Genomic DNA, 25,263 nt, shown 5'->3' with positions numbered 1-25,263 from the left:
ATGGATGTTACTTGCCTGGATGCAAAAGTATTTGAGTTTTCTTTTTGTTGTTGTTGTTGTTGTTGTTTGTTTGTTTTTGTTTTTTGAGACAGTCTCATTCTGTCGCTCAGGGTGGAGTGCAGTGGCGTGATCTCGGCTCACTGCAACCTCTGCCTCCTGGGTTCAAGCAATTCTCCTGCCTGAGCCTCCCGAGTAGTGGGGATGACAAGTGCCCGCCACCATGCCTGGCTAATTTTTATACTTTTTGTGTCGAGACAGGGTTTCACCATATTGGCCATCCTGGTCTGGATCACTGGCCTCAAGTGATCCACCTGCCTTGGCCTCCCAAAGTGCTGGGATTACAGGTGTGAGCTACTGTGCCTGGCCTTGTGTTTCCAACCCATAACTTATGTGACTTTTTTAAATAAGTGCAATGAGAAGATAGAGTGGGTGAACTCTTTGGCTCTTCCAGCTCTAGCATTGCAAGGTTCTGGCTGAGATTCGTTCCTGAATCTTCTGTTAACAGAGAATAGCCAACTTCTTTGTTCCAGCCTTGAATTAGAAAATTGCACAGAATTCATAGGAACTTACTATGTACCTAAAGAGCATATGGCATGTAATTAAGGGCATAAAATGATGATTGTGGGCTAATGCATGACCCAAAAACCGCCCACAAAATAGATTAATGCCTATTTCTAAGTTCACTGGAAACACCTGTAGTCCCAGCTACTCAGGAGGCTGAGGCAGGAGGATCACTGGAGCCCAGGAGTTTCAGGCTGCAAGTGAGCTAAGATGGTGCCACAGCACTCCAGCCTGGGTGATGGAGTGACACCCCTCTCTCACATAAATAAATAAATTAAATTGCTTAATGGGGCTATGAGCTATGCAGAGGCAATTAAGATCTTTGAACACTTAAATCAGTCCTTTGCATAGCAGTCTCTATGAGCTATAGAAAGGACAGATTTAGGTATGTGAAGGTCCTAAGCAAATATAGAGACTGCTTAGTCATCCTGAGAGGGTAAATTGATGACAATAAATACAGGTATGAATAAGCACAAAGCACCAAATGAAGACAAAGTCACAATGAAACTTGTCAGATGGCTACGAGATTTGCAATGGAAATATGCCAGTGAAGTCCCCCTAAGGAAACATTAAATCCAACCCTTAGAATATGCCTAAGCTTTCCTCATTTAGCAAAAGCAAGACGTCCTCAGGTCTTAAAAACAAAACTTCAGTCATTTCCTTCTCTAATGAATCTCACTTTGTTTGCCCATGACCTAGACTTAGACCAAGAACAGCTTGTACTGATAATTTGTACTAAAACATGAGTGATTGAAAACTATTTGTCTATAAATCATTAAATACAAAATTACCTTGAAAATAAATTGGGAATTGGAGTTTTAGTTTGACTCTTGAAACAGGAAATTTCACAATTCTTATGATGAATTTATTCCCCTGGATAAAATATTTTTAATGAAGAATTCGGAACCAAGGAGACCACTCTGATTTCTCATTATGGGTACTGTAATTATCTCATAATTATGATGATCTACCTGGCAGAATGTTTACTATGTGCTTGTGATTGTGTTAAGACCTTCATAGACATTACTGTATTAGGATTTCACAACAACTCTAAACCTCACATATAAAAAAGAAGAGGCTCAGTTATGTAACATGCCTATGGTCCCACTCTGGGTCAGATTGGGAATGAGAGTGCCAAGCTCTGTACCTAGATTCTACCCTGCTTCTCCTGATAACATCTAAAGATATTTAACCAGTGCCATTTTCTTTTTACCTGTCATAGCAACCTCCAATTCTGCCAAAATCTGAGGCTGAAACCCTAGTCCTAAAAAGAACATCAGACACAGAGATGCTCAGAGATATCCTGTTCCTGTCCAACTTATCCTAAGTTGGGATAAATCATTCATTTTGGCTCTCCAGGACTGGACACTCTTTGATGACCAGGGTCTTTAAAATAATAACATAGCCGTGGTATTGTGTAATAAAGGTCTTTAGTTTATCCTGAAAGCCAAGGACCATTTATTGCAGATAATACATGGGAGTGAGAAGCATCGTTCTCAGGCTCCTAAGGAAACAAGAGACAGTACCCATGTCTTCAAATTAAATGTGAATCTTAGGAAAACAACTGGCATTGACAAAACAGCTCAGTCACACAGTCATCTGAAAAGACAATTTTGAAGCCACCGAAACATGTTATTGGAGTTTGCTCCAGGCGCAGGTCTCCAACAAGAGCACACTCAAAGTCTGTAATATTGCACAGGCTTGGGTCTGCTGGGGCCCTCCCCAGGGTGAAATGAGTAATTCCTTTCTGCAATAGCAATCTATTTAGAAAAGAGGCCAGTGTGGCTGGGCATGCCTGGGGGATGCCTTCTGGGCTTCTAGCCCTTAAGAATTTTGGTCTCGAGTCTGACATGCCTGTTTTTGAGCTCTGGCTACTGTTTCTCAGCCACAGTGACCTTCAGTAAGTGACTTGCCTCAGATTCTGTTTCTGTAACATGGGATGATAACACTTCATAAGTGGTGGGGAGGGCCAAGATTAGTTGAGATTGTGCATGGAAAGTGCTTAAAATATAGTCTGACATTCAATGAGCAAAAGTTACGATTTTTGAGATTTTTTTCCTGATTCTCATTTAGATGTAACTCTTCACCCTATTTTTAGACACGGCAACCTTCAATTATTTTGCCCAGCTTTCAACATAAGTACATGAGGCGTAAATCCTCCTCAAAGGAAAAGAACTCTGTTATTCTGTAATCCATCATCTGAGGGTTGTTTGGAAGAAAAGAGGGAGGGAGGAGATCTGGAGAAGGGTCACAGCAGAGGAAGAGAGTAAGAGAACACATAAGAGCAGAGAGGTTCAATGGTCAGCTTGAGCTCCTTCCACTTGTAAACAGAATGGACGGTCAACTCTTGTCAAGACCGGAGGCCAGGTCTTAACTGACCTGTTCATCTAAGCTAGAGGGCAGCCATGAAGAAACCAACCTTTGTGAGAATTCTAAGCCATTGGCCAAGAGATCCTCTAGGGCAGCAGTGCCCAAACTTTTTGGTACCAGTTTTGTAGAAGACAATTTTTCCATGGACATGGTGGGGCAGGGAGGATGGTTTCAAGATGAAATAGTTGCATCTCACATAATCAAGCACTACATTCTCATAAGGAGCACACAGTCCAGATCCCTCGCACGTGCAGTTCGCAATAGGCTTTGCGCTCCTCTGAGAATCTAACGCCTTTGCTGATCTGACAGGAGGCAGAGCTACAGTGGCAATGCTCACTCACCTACCACTCACCTTTTGCTGTACAGCTCAGTTCCCAACAGGCTACGGACCGGCACTGATTTGTGGCCTAGGGGTTGGGTACCCCTGTTTTTGGAGACAGCTGGAGACTGGGGAAACAGCCTGGACTTTAACATCAGGCAGACAAGACATGGGTGAGGACCTCAACTGCACCATTCCCAACTCAAAGCATCTTCAACCTCTTTGTCCCTTTATTGGTGGGATTCTAACAGCATTTAAAAGGTTGATGTGGTAACAAAACAAGATGGTGACCAAAAGAGGGCCTAGAATGGTCTTTGGGCCATGGGAGGCCTTAACCAAGGACAGCACACCTCAACTTTTCTTCTCCCGGACACCCAACAATTCTAAAAGTACTTTCTTTTGTCAAAGAGAGGGATAGCCACACCCAAACACACAGAGTCCGTAGGGACATGAACCAAGAGTTGGCTAGCACACTGGGTTGGGCAAGAGTGTGGGTGCAGGCCTTCTCAGGTTCTCTCCATGAAGGTGTAAATTGGTGCCAGCTCTTTGTAGGGTAATTGATCAATGTCCACATCTTAAATCCATGTACCTTTTAACCATTCACACCCAGAGGCGCACAGAGATGGACAGCAATCTTTGTACCTAGCTCTGTACTGTAACCTGATGGTAAATATCAACAGTGCAAGATTAAACCCAGAGACAACCTAAATGCCATCATTAGGATACTTCTGTACATAAAAATGCACACACACACACACAAAATAACGAGTTGAACCCCTAAATATGATAAAGAATAATCTCTGAGATATAAAGGGGGTACCAAAGTGGGTGTTTAGATTTCAATTCTGTAATTTTGAGAATGGAAATTGTGAGTAGTTATAAGATACAAAGATTGAATTAGAGACAGATGATAGAGATAGAGGGAGATAAAGATAGAGATAGAGGACAAGCAGGCATATGCTTGCATTTGCATAAAACACTTCTGGAAGGAAATATAAGGTATTAGTAACTCACTTCTGGCAGAGAGACTAAGAATTTGGGTTGTGGGTGTTAGGACATGTTAGTTTTCATTTTATATCCTTTTCCAATGTCTGACTTTTTAAACCCCAAGCCTGAATTGCTGTTTTCCCCTATACCTTAGTGATTTCATCAGCTTCAAAATCAAAACTGGCATGGAAAGGGTTAAGAACAAGACACCATCACCAACCAATGTCTTATCTTCCTAAAAGTATTAAGGAAATTTGGAGGCACAGTTAACACTCCAGTGGGAAGCGGCTGAGGCCAAAGAAGAAACTGGCTCTTTAAATAGTTCTTTTCCCTGTCAGTCGAGCCTCCAGCTCAGAAACCTAGCTGGGGCACCCACATTCCTTCTCCCATCAGGGCCTAGAGCTAGTGGGAAAGTGGTGGGAGCCTTTTCAACAGACTGCAGAAGCATTAAAAATAGAAGTTAAGTTGCTATTGGAGATACATGGAGAGTTCGCCACTTGCAAATCTCTAATGATAATATGTCAAGAGTAAAATACCTTGTCAGGAACAGTATCTAATATAATACAGTATTGGCTCTGTCAGCAATGTGATCCATGATATGTTTGGAGGCCTACATGAAATAGAAATTCAGCAGAAAAAAAGGCCTGCAGGGACTCATCTCAGCCCGTGGGGAACTGAAATGATGACCTGGTAAGTCTTTTCTGTCTGCATTTTACTGAGCTCTGGTTGGGAGCTCTGGGTGCATCCTCCTTCCCTTTTACAGATTCTGCACTTTGTGTTAAATCATGTGCATATATTAGATGTTCTTGGAGGCCACCAGATGGATGGATGGTTTCTCTTACCCAAAAGTACTTAGTTTCTCAAAGAAATAATGGCCTCCACAATGTCCTTAGAATGATATTAAACATCGTGAATACATATGTCAAAGAAAAGTTAGAGCTATTCCAGGTACAGCACTATCCTATGGGGAATGACTTAGGTATCTCCCAACAGTAACATTTTGTGCAAACACAGGGTCCTGGATATGGGGTGGGGAGAACCATAGTTCTGACCCACTTTGGGGTTAAATTCGTTACATAGGAAATTATGAACCTGGAGTAAAGACAAAGTCCACCCAATAAATGTAGGAGGAGGCAGAGACAATTTGAAGTAACTTGTCATAGACCACATTCTGCTGCTGTAGATCAGGAAAGGATAACTCAAAAGCGGCATCTCTTTTTTGGCCAAAGAGAGATAAGTATACAGATGTAATTGTTTGTAACAAAAAACAAGATGGCTCCTTTATGATTCCTGTACTTACCCAATACCAGTCCAGAATATAAATCCTAAAACGTCCTTCAGGATCAGCCACAAAGCCCACCTGCTTCAGCCTCTAATGGCTGTCTTTCCTTTAAAATCCTACCCCTGAGATTGTGTACCATCCAAACACTGCTGGAGGAGACAAACTAGACAGTTAGCCAGTCCACCATACATTCACATTCTCCAAACTTGAGCACCCATTGCCATTCAAATACTCTAGGAATTATCTAAGGCAGATTTCTGACATGTTTGCCCAAGTTCAGGAATCCTTCCTTTGATGATGCTGCCTCCATTCATGGAAAAAATGAAGGCAATGTGGATGGAACTCCTCACATTATCTCTTGACTTGAAAATTTCTCTGCATCCTCCTACATTCCCCCTTCCTTCTCTTCTGTTTCAAAATTGAAGTAGTTCCAAATGTCAGCAGAATTATTTCTGAGTTACCCAAAACTGAAAACAACCCAAATGCCCATGTATAGGTAAATGGAGAAATAAACTGTGACATATCCACGCAATGAAATAGTATTCAGCAATGAAAAGGAAGGAGCTACAGCCACATGCAACAATATGGATGAATCTAAAATAAATGATACTGAGTAAAAGAAGCCAAAGAGAGCGCATAATGTTGATGTTACTGATATAAAATTCTAGAAACTGCAAATTAAGCTATAGGAAAAGAAGCAGACTCATTGGTTCCTGGGAATGAGGCAAAGAGGAGGAGGGGAGGATCATAAAAGAGCAAGAAAAGACTTTGGGATAATGGACGTATTCATTATCTGGATAGCAGTAATGGTTGTGCATGTAGGTACATTTGTAAAAACGTATCAAAGTGTATACTTTAAATATACACAGTTTATTGTATGTCAACAAAGCTGTTAAAAAATGGTTTCTTCCTTCCTAGACTACCTACTGTATCTGAATACACTTGGTCCTATTCCTTCTTATCTCCTATAAAACACTTCATCCCTTTCTTTCCTGCACCATTATTCCCTTTCTCTTGCTTCCTGTCTTTTGCACCCCAGTGGACCTTGTTGGCATAAACTAGTGAATCTAAATCAACTATCCTACCAACTGATTTCTCTGACCTCCTTGCTTCTCAGCTGCAATCTCTTTTTTTTCCTTATCACTCCAAATATTTATAATGGGCAATGCCCGCCCACTCCAACATATCCCATTTATTCCTCAACTCTTGTCCCTTTTGCATCTCCCTCCACTACTCTAGCAGAACTGCTTTCTTCTAGATCTTTGAAGATGTCCAAACTGTCACTTCAATAATGTCTTCTCAGTTTATTCCCTCCAGGCTCTATAGCCCAACATTCAACTGGTTGAATGTCCAATCTGAACATCCTACTGAGATCTTATTCAATAGTTCCTCTTCTTCAAACCCTACCCCGTGAGCTCTCCAATGTTCTGTCCTTGTCTTTCTCTTCACTCCCTACTCTTGATGAACACCAATTCAAGCTTTTTTTTAATACAAATGGCTCACCATGCTACCTTTAGCTCTGAACATGTTCTGTCTACTTAGTTTCTTTAATGATTTGTTCTGAAGGTATCTTATGATGAACTCTGATGAAATGGTCTTCATTCCATGTATTTGGATATGAAGCTCCTCAGTGACCCCAGGGCTGGGACACTCAGTACCAGCCTCAGCCACTGAATGAAGATAACGCCACGCAAGCCAGGAATGGAGACTGATTCCCATGAGAGGGCTTATATAGGATAAATCCAAGAGCTTTTCACAGGTGGTGACTGGAGCCTGAACTTGCAGGACAAAGCCAGAGAGTGGAGGTGAGGAGGAGGAAGCCAACCCAGGATGGTTTCCCATTAGAAGCTGATGGACATGTTCCAACAACCAGGCTGTGTCTATCCTCCACCTGGACTTTTTATCGTACGGGCCAACACACTTCCTACTGAGTTTTCTCTTTCCTGTTACCAGAAAACTCTGAAAGGTATAACCTTCTGACTATGATTTTGAAAATGTTTTCTCCTACTATCATCACGATAGATAAAAGCTGTGAATACCTGTATGCTAGAATTTGGCACATTATCATAATTAACAGAAAACATATCCTATATCCTCCAAAGGCTCTCCAAGGAAAGAGAGCTTGTCTGCACATCAGATTATCTCACTGCAGTGCCTGAGACACTGTGGTCACCCAACACGCTATTTAAATTCAATTGTGTTGATCTCTAAAGTGTTCTTTTTGCAGGGTAAAGATGTGGAGCATCTCAACTCCCCAACTAGATTAAATTTCCTTTAAGCTAGGCATCACTAACCCTTTCTTTTTATGTCTCATTTCATAACTCCTCTGACTTAAACTCTTCTTAAAGCTTTTAAAAAGCATTGCTTGTAACATGGAATTTCAACCCCTTATCAGACCCACCAGGCCCGTAGGATGTTGAATCCCTGCTCATTCCTCCCAGTTCATCTTTTGCCACATCACCTTCAAATCCCCTTCACCATGCCGGAAACATACTGGCCTCTTCTTAGGACTTTGAATGAGCCCAGATCTTTCTACCTTTACAACCTTCGACTGTGGTATTCCCTCTGCCTGGGATGCTTTGTCTTATCACCTTAAGCACCATCTCCTTAAGAAATGCTCCCAGACTATACGTCTGCAGGTAGCACCTCTGTTCTTTTTTAATTTCCCTATGGTACCCATATTTTCCTTAAGACATCTATCGCACATGCTATTTGCCACATGCTCAGTTTCTGCCTCTCATACTGTTACAAGAGGGAAAGATCATTTTGTTTGATTCAACCATGCCAGCTAGTATGAGTCCCAGCCCTAGTAGAAGCTTAATAAATATTTGTGAGTAAATAAATGAATACATAAAATTTCCACAGCAGTTAGCTTAATAAATAATGTCTGATGGCACCTTTTTTCAAAATCTGAAAATAACCTATCCAGGCATTACTACTATTGATTATCACAAAATGGCCAACACACAGTAAACAACAACCCCATCACTACTGCCTGGTAGTCAACGCAAAAGCAACAAACACCTGCTGATCCAGCAAACTCATTTAACAGACCAGGCCTAAGGTACAGCAACTAAATACAAAAAAATCAGTAGCAGCAGTGTTCAGAAGAACCAGAATGTGGATACAACCCAAATATCCATCAATGGACTAATGAATAAATAAACATGGTCTATCCATACAGTGGGAAACCCAACATGAATGAACCTAGACAACATTGTGCTAAGAGAAAAAAGCCAGACACAAAAAACTATCTCTAAGGCAGATTGGTGGTTGCCAGGGACTGGGGAGAGGGAGAATGGGGAGAGTCTGCTTAATGGGTAGGGGGTTTCCTTTTGGGGTGGTAGGAACATTCTCAAACCAGATAATGGTGGTCGTTTTGCACTACCTAGTGAATATACTGAATACCATTGAAATTTGTACATGAATAAAATGGTTAAAATGGGTAAGCTTTATGTTGTATGTATTTTACCACAATAAATTTAAAAGAGAGGAAGACAACTAAAAATTTCAGAATGTATACTATTTAAAAAAAAAAATCCTCAAAACTAGCCTCCAAATGAATGAGGTGGCAAGTAGCCAAGTTAGTCAGTGGTTGCTTTTATCATAGGAAATGTATCATGCTTCAAACCCATAAACTTCTTCACAAATACTGCCTTTCCAGAGGTCTTGGGACAGGAGGAAGAGGCAGACTTGCCTTGCACTTAAAAAATGTTCCAGACAAGAGGTTTGGGGTGCCCAAGCTTCTAAAGAATTCTGCAGAAAAAGGTTCCCAAATGCATGTTCCATGTAGGTTTTGTGGTATGCATGATTACTTTATGTGGCACACAAATGAACATTATTTAATTTTACTGTAATTTTTGCTTAGAGTTATATTTGATTAATGGTCAAAACACCAGTTTTCATTTACAGTGATGATAAAATGTCTGTGTTGTTTATATGCCTGTTTCTAATCCATTTAATCATTTGTATGCAATAAAATTTACTCTGTATGGTGTATAAAGTCACATAACCATCACCATTAAGATACAGGACAGTTCCCTTATTCATCCAAATTCTCTCACCCTGCCCCTTTCTAGCCCCTGCTCTTTGGTCCAGCAATAAAAATGAAGAAACTAGGGACAAACACTGCAATCTGGATGAGTCTCAAATGCATGAGGCTAAGGTAAAGAAGCCAGGTTCAGAGCTTTGAGGTATGAATGAGGAGTAGCTGCAAAGGGGCACAAGATTTGTATTTAGGCTGATGGAAATGTTCTGAAATTAGATGATGGCAATCATCACATGACTCTGTAAATATGCTAAAAATCAGTGAATTGTACAACTAAAAATATACTAATTTTATGGTATGTAAATTATAACTCCACAAATATTTTATTTTTGTTTATTTAGAGACAGAGTTTCACTCTGTCACCTAGGCTGGAGTTCAGTGGAGCAATCTTAGCTCACTGCAGCCTCAAACTCCTGGCCTCAAGCCATCCTTCCACCTCTGCCTTCCAAGTAGCTGGGACTACAGACAGGCACCATTACACTCAGCTAAATTTTAAATTTCTTGTAGAGATGAGGTCTCACTTTGTCGCCCAGGCTATTCTCGAACTCTTGGCTTCAAATGATCCTCCCACCTCAGCCTCCCAAAGTGCTGGGATTACAGGCATGAGCCACCATACCCAGCCTCCATAAAGACTTAAAAAATATTATCTTACATCAAATTTTTTTTTTCCAAAAAAAAAGATACTTCATTGGGATCGCATTCTAGAAAGGCAAAACTACAGGAATAGAAAATTGATAAATGTGCCCCTTTACAAATAAATGAAGTTAATGAAAAAATACTTTGATTTAAATGAACACTAAGAATGAATGCATGGAGATGAGGTAAACTTCATTCAGGAAGCTGGTATGATGAGCATGGGCTTAGGGACTGATCTGTTTGCCGGAGTCCCTGGGTGGATGGGGATGCGCCCCTGCTACCATTCCCAGGGCTGGGGTACGTGCCCCAGCGCAGGTTTGCATAACCTCCCACCCGCAGCCAACACATCCACTTACTGTGGCGGTGCCGGAGACGGTCTGAGCGTTCGTGTCCGCCGGGCTCTGCTCGGAGTGCGTCTGGGCGGGAGGGTACAGGTTTAACGTGTGCTCGGGAACCGTGGTCTGGCCTGTGTACTCTGGCGCGGGGTGGGGATGAGGGGCCGTGTATTCCGCGGGGATACCGTTTTGCGGGGGAGCAAACTGGGCCGAAGCGTAAGGCTGAGCCATTGTGTCAGGGGCAGCGGCTGCTTCCTGATTACCCTGAAAAATCAAAAAGGTGGAGAGAGGGAGAGAACATCATGAGAAGCCACGCTTCAGAAACCTTCCTCCCAGATCCCAGGACGATCGTGCACTGCGTACTTTCAAGGGGTCACCATGGTGCCACCAGCCCGAGATGGACCAATCTATGTTCATCTTCACCAGACCCCATAAGGAAACAGTAACCATCACTTCTCCCCATTTTACAGATGCAGAAACCGAGGCTTGGAAAAAATAAAGTCACTTTTCCCAAGCCACCCAGCCTAATATTCAAAGATGACGAGGAGGGTCTGTGGCTTACTAGATGGGATTTTTTTTTTTTTTTTTTTTTTCTGGCAGATCCTTTTCATTTCATTCCCATTTTGGAAGCTGTGAGCATTTAGTTGTCCGCAGTGACAGCAGAACCTTGATTTGATACTTAAAGTGCCAAGAGAGATTAAATTGAACGTGTGTGTTCTTGAGAGGAGACACAATTTATGTAAGCATTTGAATTTAATCAAAGTTTTATGTGACTTGGCTCACATAATGGGAAGAGGGAGTATCCTTTTAATGGTCCTAGTGTCTGTGTGGTTGTGTGTTATGTTGTGTGTGTGTATGTGTGTGTGTGTGTGATCTCCCCAGTGCCAAAATAAAGCAGCTGATAAAAATTCAGGCCTAATTTGGACAACGATTGTTCTCTCTGACATCCCCATTTTAAGCATTTCTGAAAAATATTGGATTTAACTCTTAGTCTCTTTAGTCCATGCCTCTCCCTCCCTGCCTTGCTTTTTTATGAGCACGGAGTATTATATAACAATTCATTCTTCAGATCTAGGCAAAACATGCAGTGTGACAATTACAGCCAACTCAGAAGAATTTTAAAAACACACACAACAAAAACCTGAATTCAAATGCTTCCATTTCAGGAAACATCTCTCTCTCTACCTCCTCCTCCACAATCCTACCACGACACACACACACATGCGCGCGCACGCACGCACACACACACATGGCATAAGAAATGGTAACCCAAAGGTCCAAATTTTCCATGGTCTCAGTAGATGGGATCAAACAGTCAGAAAGACAGAGAGAGGAAAAAAACTTAGCAATTAAGCACACGAAATAGCTGCCTCTCCCATTGTCTGTGGTAAATTAGATGTGACTTTAGCCCTCGTACAATGATACCAGGGCAAAAATATCAGAATTGCTCCTTATCTCTTTGGTACTCGCCACCAACATCCGAAATCCTCTTTCTCTAAAGCAATTTGAGTGCAGCAAAAACATGATGACAGAAAGAAGGGAAGAAAAAAATAAGTTTGTTCTCAGAGCAGCACACAGAACTGGTGCATTTGTTTAGAAGGGACCTTAATTAGAATGTTAAATATGACACTTGGAAGAGAACTAAGCTTAGGATAAGTTTAAACATTTTACAAGTAAAAACATTCCCATCAGGCTCTTCCCTCCTCCAGACAAATTTCTCCAAATGTCTGTGCCATTGGAAACAAAAGGACACAAGCGTTTCTTTCTCTTTCTAACATTTTCCCATAGCACTGGGGCCATGGAGGGTGTGCCTATGCTGAGGCTGAGTTGCTGCTATCTATAAGCAATTAACCCTGCCCATCTTGGGAAGCCACAGAAGACATGCACTGATACTGCTGGTCTGTCATCACTCCTGTTTCTTCAACAAGACCCCAGTTTCCTTCTGGGGGACAATCCCACTCTCAGCCTGTATGGTGCACATACAGTTGAACCCAGCTCCTGGTCACTGCGAGATGAGCCATAGGACACCAGCCTGGCCAATCGGAAGGTCCCACTGAAACAGTCCCATGGATTTGGGTTCATGCATATCTATCGAGTGAGTCCATTAGTGCTTTAAGGCCTAGCCACACCACTGAGTCCCAGTCACCCCGGGGTTTTGCTGTAGTTTTGGGGAAGAAGTTCTCTTTCCACTCTGGCAGCTGTAAAAACAACATACACCTGGAGCTGCCAAGCGCTGACACTTAGGCTGGGCATGTTGCCTCACGCCTGTAATTCCAGCACTTTGGGAGGCCAAAGCAGGTGGAATACTTGAGATCAGGAGTTCGAGACCAGATTGGGCAACATGGTGAAACCCCATCTCTACTAAAAATGCAAAAATTAGCCGGGCGTGGTGACACATGCCTGTAATCTTAGCTACTCAGGAGGCTGAGGCAGGACAATCACTTGAATGTTGGAGGTGGAAGTTACAGTGAGCTGAGAGCGCACCACTGCACTCCAGCCTGGGCCACAGAGCAAGATTCTGTAACAACAACAACAACAACAACGACGACAACAACAACAACAACAACAACAGAACTGCCACTTGAAGGGGACCGACCTACAGGTGAGGCCAAACTAGAGGAAAATGAAGGGAAGAAACTAGGGAATAGAGAGGTTTCTACTGAATCCCAGTGACATCATTTGAATCTTGAATCCAGCTTTACCCACAGTTAGCACCACCCCTGTTTGTTTTAGTTACACAAGTCAGTAAACGTCCTATATTTTAACAGCTTTACTTAGATATCATTAACATAAAAATTATTTATGTAAGGTGTATAACGATGTTTTGACATATGTATACATTGTGAAGTGACCACATTCCAGGTAATTAGCACATCCATTACTTCTACATGATTTCCATTTGTGTGTGTGGTGAGATTTAATTTAAGATCTATCCGCTTAGCACATTTCCAGTATATAATACAGTATTTTTAACTCTTGTTCCCATGCTGTACTTAAATCTCCAGAACGTATCTGTCTTGCAAAACTGACACTTTATACCCTTTATCTCATTTTTTAAGCTACTTTTTCTGTTACTTACAACCAAAAGGGTCTTGACTAATTAAAAAAAAAAAATCTTCTGCTGTTTTATAACTAAACTAGTGTCTTTTCTTTTTCTAGGCTGTTCAGGGAACATATCCTTCTGTACAGAAATTTCATAGCGATGCCACTTCTCTATGGGTGATGAAAAGCCCCAGAAATGTTGGGATCTTGGGAACCATCTGATGAGACATTCATTGTGCCAGAGGCAGCTTCTGCTCAAAGGTCTGTTTCTGTCTCCCCAACCTTCTACCTGGCCCATCTCTGAATTGAAAGATAGACTTGTGTAAACTCTTCCAAAGCAGTGGTGTGGACAATGATCATATGAAGACAAAGGCTTCCCTCCTCCACCTCCAGCAGAAGATACTTTCACCAGGAACATATATAACCCTGGGGGCTTTTCATTAGTGCAAAGCAACCTCAGGAAAAGTGGCCCATTCCTACTAGTTCCTGCAAAAAAGCCAAGGCTCCTTGTAGACTTGGAGCTATCTCTGTATCGAACAGAGAAGGGTCATGCCCTCCAGAAGCTTATGGTAAGTTAAGGGAGAAGAGCTCCATCCTCTCAACTCCATCAAGTCTTCACATTCACTGCCCCTCAGCTTGGAAAGCCTCACCTCCCACTTGCCCAGCTAGTCCTTACTCTTCCTTCAGTTCGCACCAAGAGTCCCTCCTCCAGCAGGCTTTCCTTGATGCTGAAACCCAGTCAGTTGCCCATCCCCTTTACTCCACTGCAGCTGGATAGTCATAGCTCACACAGCTCCAAGTACTGCCATGACCTGTTTATTTGTCTGTGAGCTCCCTGAAAACAGGACACTCTGCCACATTCCCTGTCCCATCTCCATGGTCCAACAGCATACTAGCTGCAAAGTGGATATTTATAAATGTCTGCCAAGTGAATATGTGCTTGAAAAATGACCTCTGGGCTCTGTAAAGCCTAGTCTGGCAGCAGGAGATAGGGTAGGGGGATGAAGAGAGGACCTAGCAAATGACTCATGAGGCAAACCTGGCCCAAATTTTGTTTTTGTAAATAAAGTTTTATTGGAACACAGCCATGCTCATTTGTTTACTGTCTGTAGCTGCTTTTGTACTACAAATGCAGAGTTGGATAGCTGTGACAGAGACTGCCTAGCCCACCAAGCCTGAATCATCTATTATCTGGTCCTTTGTGGAAAACGTTTTCTAATAGCTGTGGCAGAATGTCATTAGATATGGGGTCACCAGTTGAGAAGCCATTATTGCATAAATAGTTTGGGCAGGAAATAAAGCAGGCAGTGAAGCAGAGAGAGAGAGAAAGGGGCTGTATTCTATCTAAACCAAAGAGGGGTGATAGCTAGTCTTGGAGACTGGCAATATTGAAAGTGGTGCAAAAACAGTGAGTCAGAATCTTTTGGGGAATTTACTTTCCATTAGCAAATCTTTAACCTGTAAACACACATGCACACAGACTTTAAATCTGCATAAGTAGGCTTTGAACAGAAGGTTCATGATGGCCTCAGACTTCCATGAAAAGCAGCCCCTTCTCCTCAGTGGTCCTCAGAAGAAAACCTAATAGGTGGCAGGCACGGTGCTGGGTGCCTCATACCGGCAGTTCTTCCAGAGTGGTGACTGCTCCCCACAGGACATAAGGCAATGACAGGAGACAGTTTTGATTATCACAAATGAGGGAGGATGTGCTACTGCCATCTAGTGGGTGGAGGCCAGGGATGCTGCTAAACATCCTACAGTGTACAGGACTGCCCTGAACCACAAAGGACTGTCCCACCCCAAATGTTAATAGTGCCAAGGTCCACAATCCCCACTTTGCATGCAATGTATCTCTAATCTCAATTTACCTTGTCATCAAAGATGCTCCAGGCCAAAGCTGGGAATAATTATTCAAGGTTACAGCCACAGATAGTTCTTAGGGAAGCCAAAAGTTAAACCAAGGCATCTCTTATCTAGCAAGAGAATCACCTGGTGGGTAGTTCACTTTGTTCACTTCATTCATTCATTCATTCATTCTTTTTATTTTTATTTTTTTGAGACAGAGTTTTGCTCCTGTTACCCAGGCTGGAGCGCAATGGTGGGATCTCGGCTCACTGCAACCTCTGCCTCCCAGGTTCAAGCGATTCTCCTGCCTCAGCCTCCCGAGTAGCTGGGATTACAGGTGCCCACCACCAGGACTGGCTAATTTATTGTATTTTTAGTAGAGATAGGGTTTTACTATATTAGCCAGGCTGGTCTCAAACTCCTGGCCTCAAGTGATCCACCTGCCTCAGTCTCCCAAAGTGCTGGGATTACAGACATGAGCCACCGCACCTGTCCACTTCCCATTTTTAAATAAGCAACTCCCTCTCTATCATATACACCATGGACCTGTGTTTTAGCTGTTGGTGTGTTACTCCCTGTGAGGAAGCCAGGGACTAGGGTATTTGATTCAAAGATGCCAGCAATTCCAATGGACAGGTTAGGTTGGTGACCATTCGAAAGGAGTGGGGCAGCAGCCTGGGAAACTTCTGCACTACCTCAAGCCTGAGGCCTGACTTTGAAATGCTTTGAGGCTATCTGAGGAAAGGCAAGGGCCAGCTGGGGGCATCACATGTGCCAATGCAAACCACCCACCTCTATCATGAGTTGTGCAATTCTGGCAAACACAGAGCACCATGCTCTAGGCTAGCCATGGTAGCCAAGGAGCCTGCAGTTAGCATCCAGGAACATGGGGCTCCAGATTTCATCCTGTACCTAGAGTTCTCAAACAGATGTTGGTGGGACCCCCCTACAGTGACTTATTAACACTGACAGCCGTTCCAGAGAGACCCTAATTAATATTCCCAACATTTGCACTTTAGGCTAATTACAGCTAATATTTAATTAAGAGCATTGTACTTCCTATGGAATTATTTTTCACCTTCAAATGGCTCCAGAGATGTCTTTGTTTCCTCCCTAGTGATGTTCCTGGATTCTTAACTTTGCTGAAATGTATTTTCTGGAAAAATACATTGACATTAAGGGCACCTTTTCAACTCCAGGTCATAGCAAATCCTAGGCACCCGAACAGGCTCCTGGGTTGGAAACTGAAGCCAACTTCATGTAGGGGACAGTGACAGGCAAAATTATTTGGAGCATTCTGGCTAGACATTCCCTCATTTGCAGAAGCCTTCTTTCTTCTACTCCAGTGCCAAGTCCCCACCTTTCCCTAAATAAGTGGAATGATCAGAGTTTCTGATATCTGCAGTCAGGGTGCTTGTGGGTGTTCCTAGTTGACGAGCAGGATGATCTGCCTTGCAATTGTTCCCCACACCATCAAGCAAACGCTTCAGAAGCTTTTGCAAACTTAACGTTTAATTTCAGTGCCTGGACTTTCTTGAGTTGTTACTCAGTACACAAAAAGAGGATGAAAGGAGGCCAAGCTCTCATGCTTTAAAACCCACTATTGCTGCTGTAGAACTGACTAGAACCTTGAAATAAACAACATTTATTAGGATAAACTTAGAAGAAACTTTCTTCTCCCCAGTCACCAAACCTCTCAGTCAACGAGAGCGACTCAATGACAGCAGGATGGAAACCTGTCATTACTTAAAACACTCTAACGTGTAGTTTTCACTCTAGTTACCAAGAGCAAAGGGATTATTAAAATGCAACCAAGTCTGATTCCTAAAAGCAAAAAAAAAAAAAAAAAAAAAGTCATTTCAATTTAAATATTTTACTGAAGCATGAAATAGCCCGGCTATCATTGCTATTTTAAGACAAACACTGTAATCTGACTATTAGCATAGTGTGCCGACTCTTGTATGCACACAATCAGAGGGCCACTCTTCTGATGCTCAGACAATTTCTTTGGTCACTAAAATATCCTGAACCCTGAATTTTCTCTCTGAAGTGGACTCAGGAGACACAGTCAGAGAGAAAAAAAAGTGAGAGGCTTTTTTTATTGTTCTTTTTGTTTTTCAAGACATTGCCTTTCTCCCAGTTGTTGCCCTGAGTGGTTTAATAAACTAGTTTTGAGAAACTAATAAGACAACCAAGAGCGGTAGCCAGTCAGGCTTTGCAAAATCTTTTGGCTCAAAATCTAATGCAAACCGTATCTCAACTGAAAAATAATCTTTAAGTGGCCGAACATGAAATGGGTCTATTCTTTTCCATGTAACTACCTGACTTTCACTGACAAGGCAAAGTACCTGCTTTCATAGCTGTCCAGGTGGACTTTAAAATAGACAAGTATTTTCGTGTGTGGGTGTGTGTTTGCACACTCACTCGCCTGTGTTTCCCCACCTTTATAGTCAAACTTCTTGAGCACACCCTCCCTTTCTGCATCTGGAATTTATTTTTCCCCAGTTTATTTCCTGCTGTGGAGAACTTCCTCTGGCCTAAACTCAACCCTTATAATGAAGAAATGCACAGGAATTGTCAAAAGTTAATAAGCCAGCTGATCGTTTCTGTCTACACAGCCCAGGAAAGCAACGGTTCCTGCAGTGGGACCCCCCACCAGCATGGACTCACTGGAGGAAAACTATCCATTCTTGGTGGTTGCCTGCAGTTTTCTGTCTTGCTGACGGTTTGTTTTACTTTAGTTTAGGAGCATGGTCTACGCCACTTCTCTGGCAAGAAATCGCGCATATTCAGAGAAACCCTCTTGTGCTGAACCGAACTGAGCTAAACCGCATCATGCCCTAGGGGCATTGGAACAAAGAAGAAAAATGCGAAAGGACACCATTAACCTGCTGGTTCTAAGAACCGCTCAGTTCCACACATCAAGCAGAAAGCGCATGCGCGCACGCACACATACACACACACACACACACACACACACACTCTCTCTCTCTCTCTCTCTCTCTCTCTCATCCCCCACCAAAACTCCTCTCCTTTCCCCGGACATGATTCAAGGAGCAAGCTCCATGTCACAGACAGCACAGACTTAACGCAAGAAAAGCTTTCAGCTTCATTCAAATCACAATTTTGAGTGAAAGATTAAATGGAAAAAAAAAATACCTGCTGCACCATCCTGCTTCCTTTCTCCTCCATAAACTTAGCAGCTGTTCTTGTCCCACACCACAAAGCATCTGCCCCAAGCACGCCTCAATTACGAGCGAGGGTGTGCGCACTGTACAATGTGTGGATGATTGGGGTGTCGAGGAAGGTGGGGGGCTGAGGCCGCCTGGCTGACCTCCCCCTCAACATCTGACTGCTCCCAAAAGCAACCCAGATGGGACTTTTTCTGCCAGCAATGCCTGGCCCATCAATCACAGCTTGCTCCTCCTCTGGCTCCTACTCTCAGTTTCACAGCGCACCACTGAGCAGATGATTATATAGAGGAGGAAGGGGGAAAAAAAAAAAAAAGAAAAAAAAAAAAAACCCAGTGCTCGACCACATTAATAGCTGTTTAAAAAACATTAGAAATACGATTCTGTGCATCGCCTGGAGCTGGAATTTTTCATTACTAAACTAAATATATGGTATGCAAAGTTACAAAATCCAGCAGGGAGCTAGCTACTATCTTATTTTATTTTTTCTGAAGAGGGGAGGGCAAACATTCAGGGATAAAAGGGAAGAGATAGAGGAAGGATGAAAAAAGCTTAAAGAGATAGACAGATCGCAATAGGTAAATTTTTAAAAATACTATGAGAACATCAGAGAGCATGAATTTGTAACAAAGCTATGTGGTTAGCTGCAAATCGATCTTACAAATACCATAACTGATGATGACTTGGAAGATTTTGAAATCCAGCTCTTTTGCAGACTGGCTGTGTAATCTTAGATAAGTTATTGTGACATTCCAGGCACTAGTTTTTGCTTCTGTTTAATGGCACCAATGATGAGTAGTTTCACCATATTATTGTAAGGATCTAATTAAAAATCAAATCACCAAAAACTACACACACACACACACACACACACACACACACACACACACACACACACACACGGCCTGGCTCATAGTATGCATTATGTAAATGAATTCATTCATTCACATTTAATGAAATGATAAGCAAAATCCAAAACCATCTTTGTCCCTGCAGATTACAGCCAAGTGCAGCAGCAGACTTCAAGAAACAAAAAATAAATAGTAAGATGACCACAATATTCCAGTGGTGATAAATGCTATGAATAAAAAGTATAGGGGTCTTGCTTTCTCCTCTTCTTGGACTTTTGTCTTTTCATGGCTTACCGTTTTTTTTTTCTCTCCCAGTGAGCAAAAACAAGAACTCATACACAAAATTCCCCAGTGAAACCCCACATCAATGCCAAATGCAGCCTCTTTATTTAAAGCTGCAAATACTTTGTTCTTCCTTTATTATGAAAACTACAACAACCAGAGTGAAATGTCAAAACAATTTCGGTTATTATTTGCTCATGTCTTTCTTGCTTGTCGAGGGACAGGTTCTGAGAGTCCCATCCACCCTTCCTACGGATAGCTCCTTATCACCAAGCCTCCTTGCTATAGAAAGAGAGATCTTCCCCTACTGGAGGGAATGGATGGGGTTTCTGAAGCGATTAAACTTGTAATTAAATGGTATAACAGAAGAGGAGGTGAGGGTGGAAGGGACTGCCTGGAAGAATTCAACCTTCCTGCTTGTCTGTTTTGCAGGTTCTAGTTCAGGTGGCCCCTGGGCGATGTTTTTCTTTTTAATTCCCAGCTCTTCAAGGTTGGAAAGAAAATCTGGATACACAGTATTTGTACCCGTCCTTACATTTCCATTTCCAATCATACTTTGGGGATCTCTGCAATGCATCACAGAGTGAGAGTTAAAACAAGCAGCCCTTTCAGATTCTTCAAAGGGATGTGTCAGCTCCCCTCTCTAAGTACATAACCACAGAGGACAAGAGGCCCTGTCTCACGAGACTCCAGCTCAGTATGTGAGGACAGCAGCCATTCGCACAAATCATAAGCTCTTGTCCTCAACTGAGAAGCCAAATTCTGTCCTCCAACCTGTGAAAGAGAGACAAGACCAAGACGGACAATTCCCTGGTGATAGCATTAATGTCCTAGGGGATAATGGAGAAAATACTCAAAAACAAACGACGAGAAAATAACCAGCCAGGCGCAGTGGCTCATGCCTATAATCCCAGCACTTTGGAAGTCCAAGGCGGGCGGATCACTCAACGTCAGGACTTTGAGTCCAACCTGGTAAAACCCCATCTCTACTCTAAAAATACAAAAATTATTCAGGCATTGTGGCAGGTGCCTGTAATCCCAGCTACTTGGGAGGCTGAGGCACCAGAATCGCTTGAACCCGGGAGATGGAGGTTGCAGTGATCCAAGACTGCATCACAGCACTGCAGCCTGGGAGACAAGGTAAGACTCTATCTCAACAAGCAAAGAAAAAGAGACTTAAATAGAGAAACAGTTAGAGTTTCAGGTGGAAACAATCAGAGAGATGCAACAGAACATGGGTCCTTAGTCAGTGGAACATGAGTTCCTTGGGTATTCTTTTAAAAATATCAGATTCGGGCCTGGCGCGGTGGCTCACGCCTATAATCCCAGCACTTAGGGAGGCCAAGGCGGGTGGATCACGAGGTCAGGAGATTGAGACCGTCCTGGCTAACACGGGGAAACCCCGTCTCTACTAAAAATACAAAAAATTAGCCGGGTGTGGTGGTGAACGCCTATAGTCCCAGCTACTTGGGAGGCTGAGGCAGGAGAATGGCGTGAACCAGAAGGCAGAGCTTGCAGTGAGCTGAGATTGCACCACTGTACTCCAGCCTGGGCGAAAGAGTGAGACTCCGTCTCAAAAAAAAACAAAAACCAAAAAACAAAAAAACACATCAGATTCCAAGGCTTCACATCAGACCTACTGCCTCTGGATCTCTGAGGGTAGGATCCAGGGACGGGCACTGTCAAAAGGTGGCCCAGATAGTTCTGATACCCAATCCTGGAGAACTGTCAGTCTGATCTCTTAGGCTGTAAGACCCATGTAGGGGATCATCATATCAACATTTTTTAAATGAAATAAACTACACACATGAGAGAAGAATAAACTACTTAAGAGCTGGTATTGTTTCATGAAAACTTTATGTGGAGGAATGGGTTCGGAGTGTAAAATCTTTTATGAATTGTGGTAAAAATAAATAAATGGAAAGAAAACCACTATGCTGGGCCAGGTAATTTCTAGTGTTAGTTACTATCTAACCTTTTAATGCCGTGACTATGAAATCAAAGTCAAATATTGAGGCATCAAGAGCATAATGGTGAAACTATTGGCAAGTCATTCAATATGTGACCCAGTTTCCTTATTCTTAAAATATAAATAGTAATATATATTATTCTTCACAGTGAGACTCTTATGATGCTTTAGAGGGAAAAAATCTACTGGAATGTATTTTAGAATCTAGAATGTCCTGTATGTACATACGTCCCATTGTGGAGATAAAATTGGTCCTCCTTCTAGTCCAGTGAAGTTCTTCCTCTAGAGAATCCAGGAAGAAGTGATGTGTGTTGGACTCTAACCTACTTTAGTGAATACTAAACTCATTATGGTACCTTTGGCAGATAAGAAAACTGATGTGCCAAACAAATGAAAAATACTTGCCAACACATGGATCTAGTACATTAGTAAGGGAAAGAACCAGGATTTTAACATAGTGTGGTCTTATTGAAGAATTCTTGAATTACTGAATCCATAATAAGATAAAGATGAAGATGGTGGTGGTGGTGGTGGTGGTGATGATGGTGATAGTAATAATGGTGATGGTGATATCTGGTAACGAGGATAAGAAATAATCAGCACACCAATTATGAGCTGATTATTGTTCTAAGCACTAAGCATACAAAATTCAACAAAGTAGCTTTGCCTACATTACCTCATTTAACAAGAATCCAACGTGCTGCGTCTTTTTATCTTCTTTTTCAAGCTAGGTGGGATTACTTGCTCATGCTCACACAACTTATTAGCGCTAGGTGCCCAAATCTGTCAGAATCCTACATTATATATTCTTAAATACTTGGAGATGAATTCAAATCTGACCTCATTTAGATAAACATATAAACTTTGGTTCTGATAACTACGCCAGCTTACAGAATTTTTTTTTTTTTTGAGATGGAGTCTTGCTCTGTTGCCCAGGATGGAGTGCAGTGGCATGATCTTGGCTCACTGCAAGCTCCTCCTCCCGGGTTCAAGCAATTCTCCTGACTCAGCCTCCGGAGTAGTTGGGATTACAGGTGCCCACCACCACGCCTGGCTCTTTTTTTGTATTTTTAATAGAGACAGGGTTTCACTGTGTTAGCCAGGATGGTCTCGATCTCCTGACCTCGTGATCCGCCTGCCTCTGCCTCCCAAAGTGCTGGGATTACAGGCGTGAGCCACCGCACCTGGCCAGAAAATTATCTCTTGAACAAAGAACTCTGAAGTTGTGCTGAAGCCATAATTCATAGAATCCAACAAACAACAAAGATGACAGAATCCATGTTACAGATTCTAGCAAAGCTACCTGTGTCATTTCACTTCCCCAGCCTCAATAGGGAAGCACAGATAGAGGATGGAAGCCATCTTGCCATGGCTGACAAACACCAGCCCCAGAAACACAAGCCAACCGAGTGGGCGGCCGACTTGCAGTGAGGAGGTGTTATGTTTGCAAAATGTTCCATCCTGATATTCCATTTGGAGTTAACAGAAGGCAATGGAGAGGTTGTTTTTCTCAACTCTTTAAAAGTCACTGACAATAAAATATTTATGCTACTTTGTGTAAGTCAGAGACCTGGATATGGTCACTTCTGAGGTGATAATTCCAAAAGGAAACATAGTTAACCCTTAAAAAATTAGCAACATCCACAACAAGTGAAGTTCCCAACCAACGCATCAGGCACTTAGGAAGATGGAGTTTCTCACTTTTCCAGGGTCTCACAGGACCCTGTCTTACCATTTAAAACCCCTGTCAAAGTATGACATTATATACACATTGTGGTGTCCATCTCCAACTGGACTGTGAACTCTATGAGTACAGGAACCTCGTCTGATTTCCTTTTTTTTTTTTTTGTCTATCACTGTTGCCTCAAGCATCTCAGTGTCTGAGGTGCACACACATGCAAGCACACATACACACACAGACACATACAAAAGCATTCAAAATGTTTTGTTGAATAAAAAATGAATCCCAAGCTAGTCCCTTCATTTTTACTAGTACTGAGACATGTTCTGACTCACTCAGCACCTCGGGGCACTGAGCGCAAGGTCAAAACCATCCACTGTTGCCCTGCATTACTGAAAAAGTTTCCCCATTGGAATATCCGAACACTGCACTGAAGCATTTCTTGCCAGAAAGGCATGCCGCATAGGGCTTCACCTGTCTGTTTGTGAAATTGCTGCAAATGCCTTATTATTGCCTGTTATTAATATAAACTAACAACCGGAGCAGCTGGTATTCTTCGAGAACCTTCTAAGTATCGAACAATGTTAGTCACTATATATACACACACACACATATATACACACACACACACACGTATATATACGTGTATATATACGTGTGTGTGTGTGTGTATATATACATATATATATATATTATAGATAAAGGAAAGGACCTCACTGTTGGAGAAAGACTTAGACGTGAGGTCTGGATTTGTACTTACTCACTTCAAGACCTTATGTTTCCTTATCTGTGAAGTGGGTACACTAAAAATGAGTTTATTACTCTAGCTCCTGTGGAGATGAAGTGAGATTTTATGTATATATATGTGTGTGTGTGTATATATATGTGTATGTATATGTGTGTATATATATGTGTAATCTCACTTCATATGTGTGCATATATGTATATGTATATATGTATGTGTGTGTATATGTAATCTCACTTCATGTGTCTGTATATATGTATATGTGTATATGTATGTGTGTATATATGTGTAATCTCACTTCATATGTGTGTATATATGTATATGTATATATGTGTATATATGTGTAATCTCACTTCATGTGTATATATGTATATGTATATATGTATATGTGTGTGTATATATGTGTAATCTCACTTCATATGTGTATACATATATATAATCTCACTTCATCTCCACAGGAGCTAGAGTAATAAACTCATTTTTAGCACACCCACTTCACAGATAAGGAAACATAAGGTCTTGAAGTGAATAAGTGCAAATCCAGACCTCAAATCTAAGTCTTTCTCCAACAGTGAGGTCCTTTCCTTTATCTATAATTGACCTTTTGGTGGGCTAAGATAAGAGGTGATATTTGTGAGAGTTACGGTGGAACAATTCACCATAAAATATTTCTGAGACATTCTAACAAAGCCTTTTAGTATCCTAGGCAAAATTAGAGGTTGCCAGAAAGGCGCAAGACCGTGTTCCTGCCATCCTAAGATCCAGAACCCAGGTAGGTTAATCACGTTAATGATGATAGTGTTACTGATAACATTCTTGATAATAACAATAATACAATTAGAAGGGCTTAAGCCACATGCTTGCCACTGCCCTAAATGTTCTGTAAATAGAACTTCCATCAATGCAGCCCACAGCCCAATGATATAGGCAAAAACATCATCTTCATTTCATAAATAATAGGCTTTGAGAGGCTAAGAAAATTATCTCAGGTCATGATGGTTGCATGAAGAAATTTATACCAACCCAACTCTGAGCCCAGAGCCTAGCCTATAACTGCCATTATTTTCAACTTTTTATTTTCGAATAATCAAAGAGATATAATTATACAGAGTTTCAAAA

General features: G+C 42.0%; 1 protein-coding gene across 1 annotated transcript in view; it reads right to left on the bottom strand.

Moving 5' to 3' along the window:
• The window catches only part of LOC105467818 (RNA binding fox-1 homolog 1), a 2,482,591-nt gene that overhangs the window by 183,798 nt on the left and 2,273,530 nt on the right, over positions 1 to 25,263 (bottom strand). Inside the window, 1 exon segment of the mRNA XM_071083652.1 lies at positions 10,560 to 10,802. Within this exon segment, the coding sequence (XP_070939753.1) occupies positions 10,560 to 10,802 (243 nt within the window).

The sequence above is a fragment of the Macaca nemestrina genome, chromosome 18 (assembly GCF_043159975.1).
Source record: "Macaca nemestrina isolate mMacNem1 chromosome 18, mMacNem.hap1, whole genome shotgun sequence".
Classification (NCBI taxonomy): domain Eukaryota; kingdom Metazoa; phylum Chordata; class Mammalia; order Primates; family Cercopithecidae; genus Macaca; species Macaca nemestrina.
This window is presented reverse-complemented; position numbering and strand designations above follow the sequence as displayed.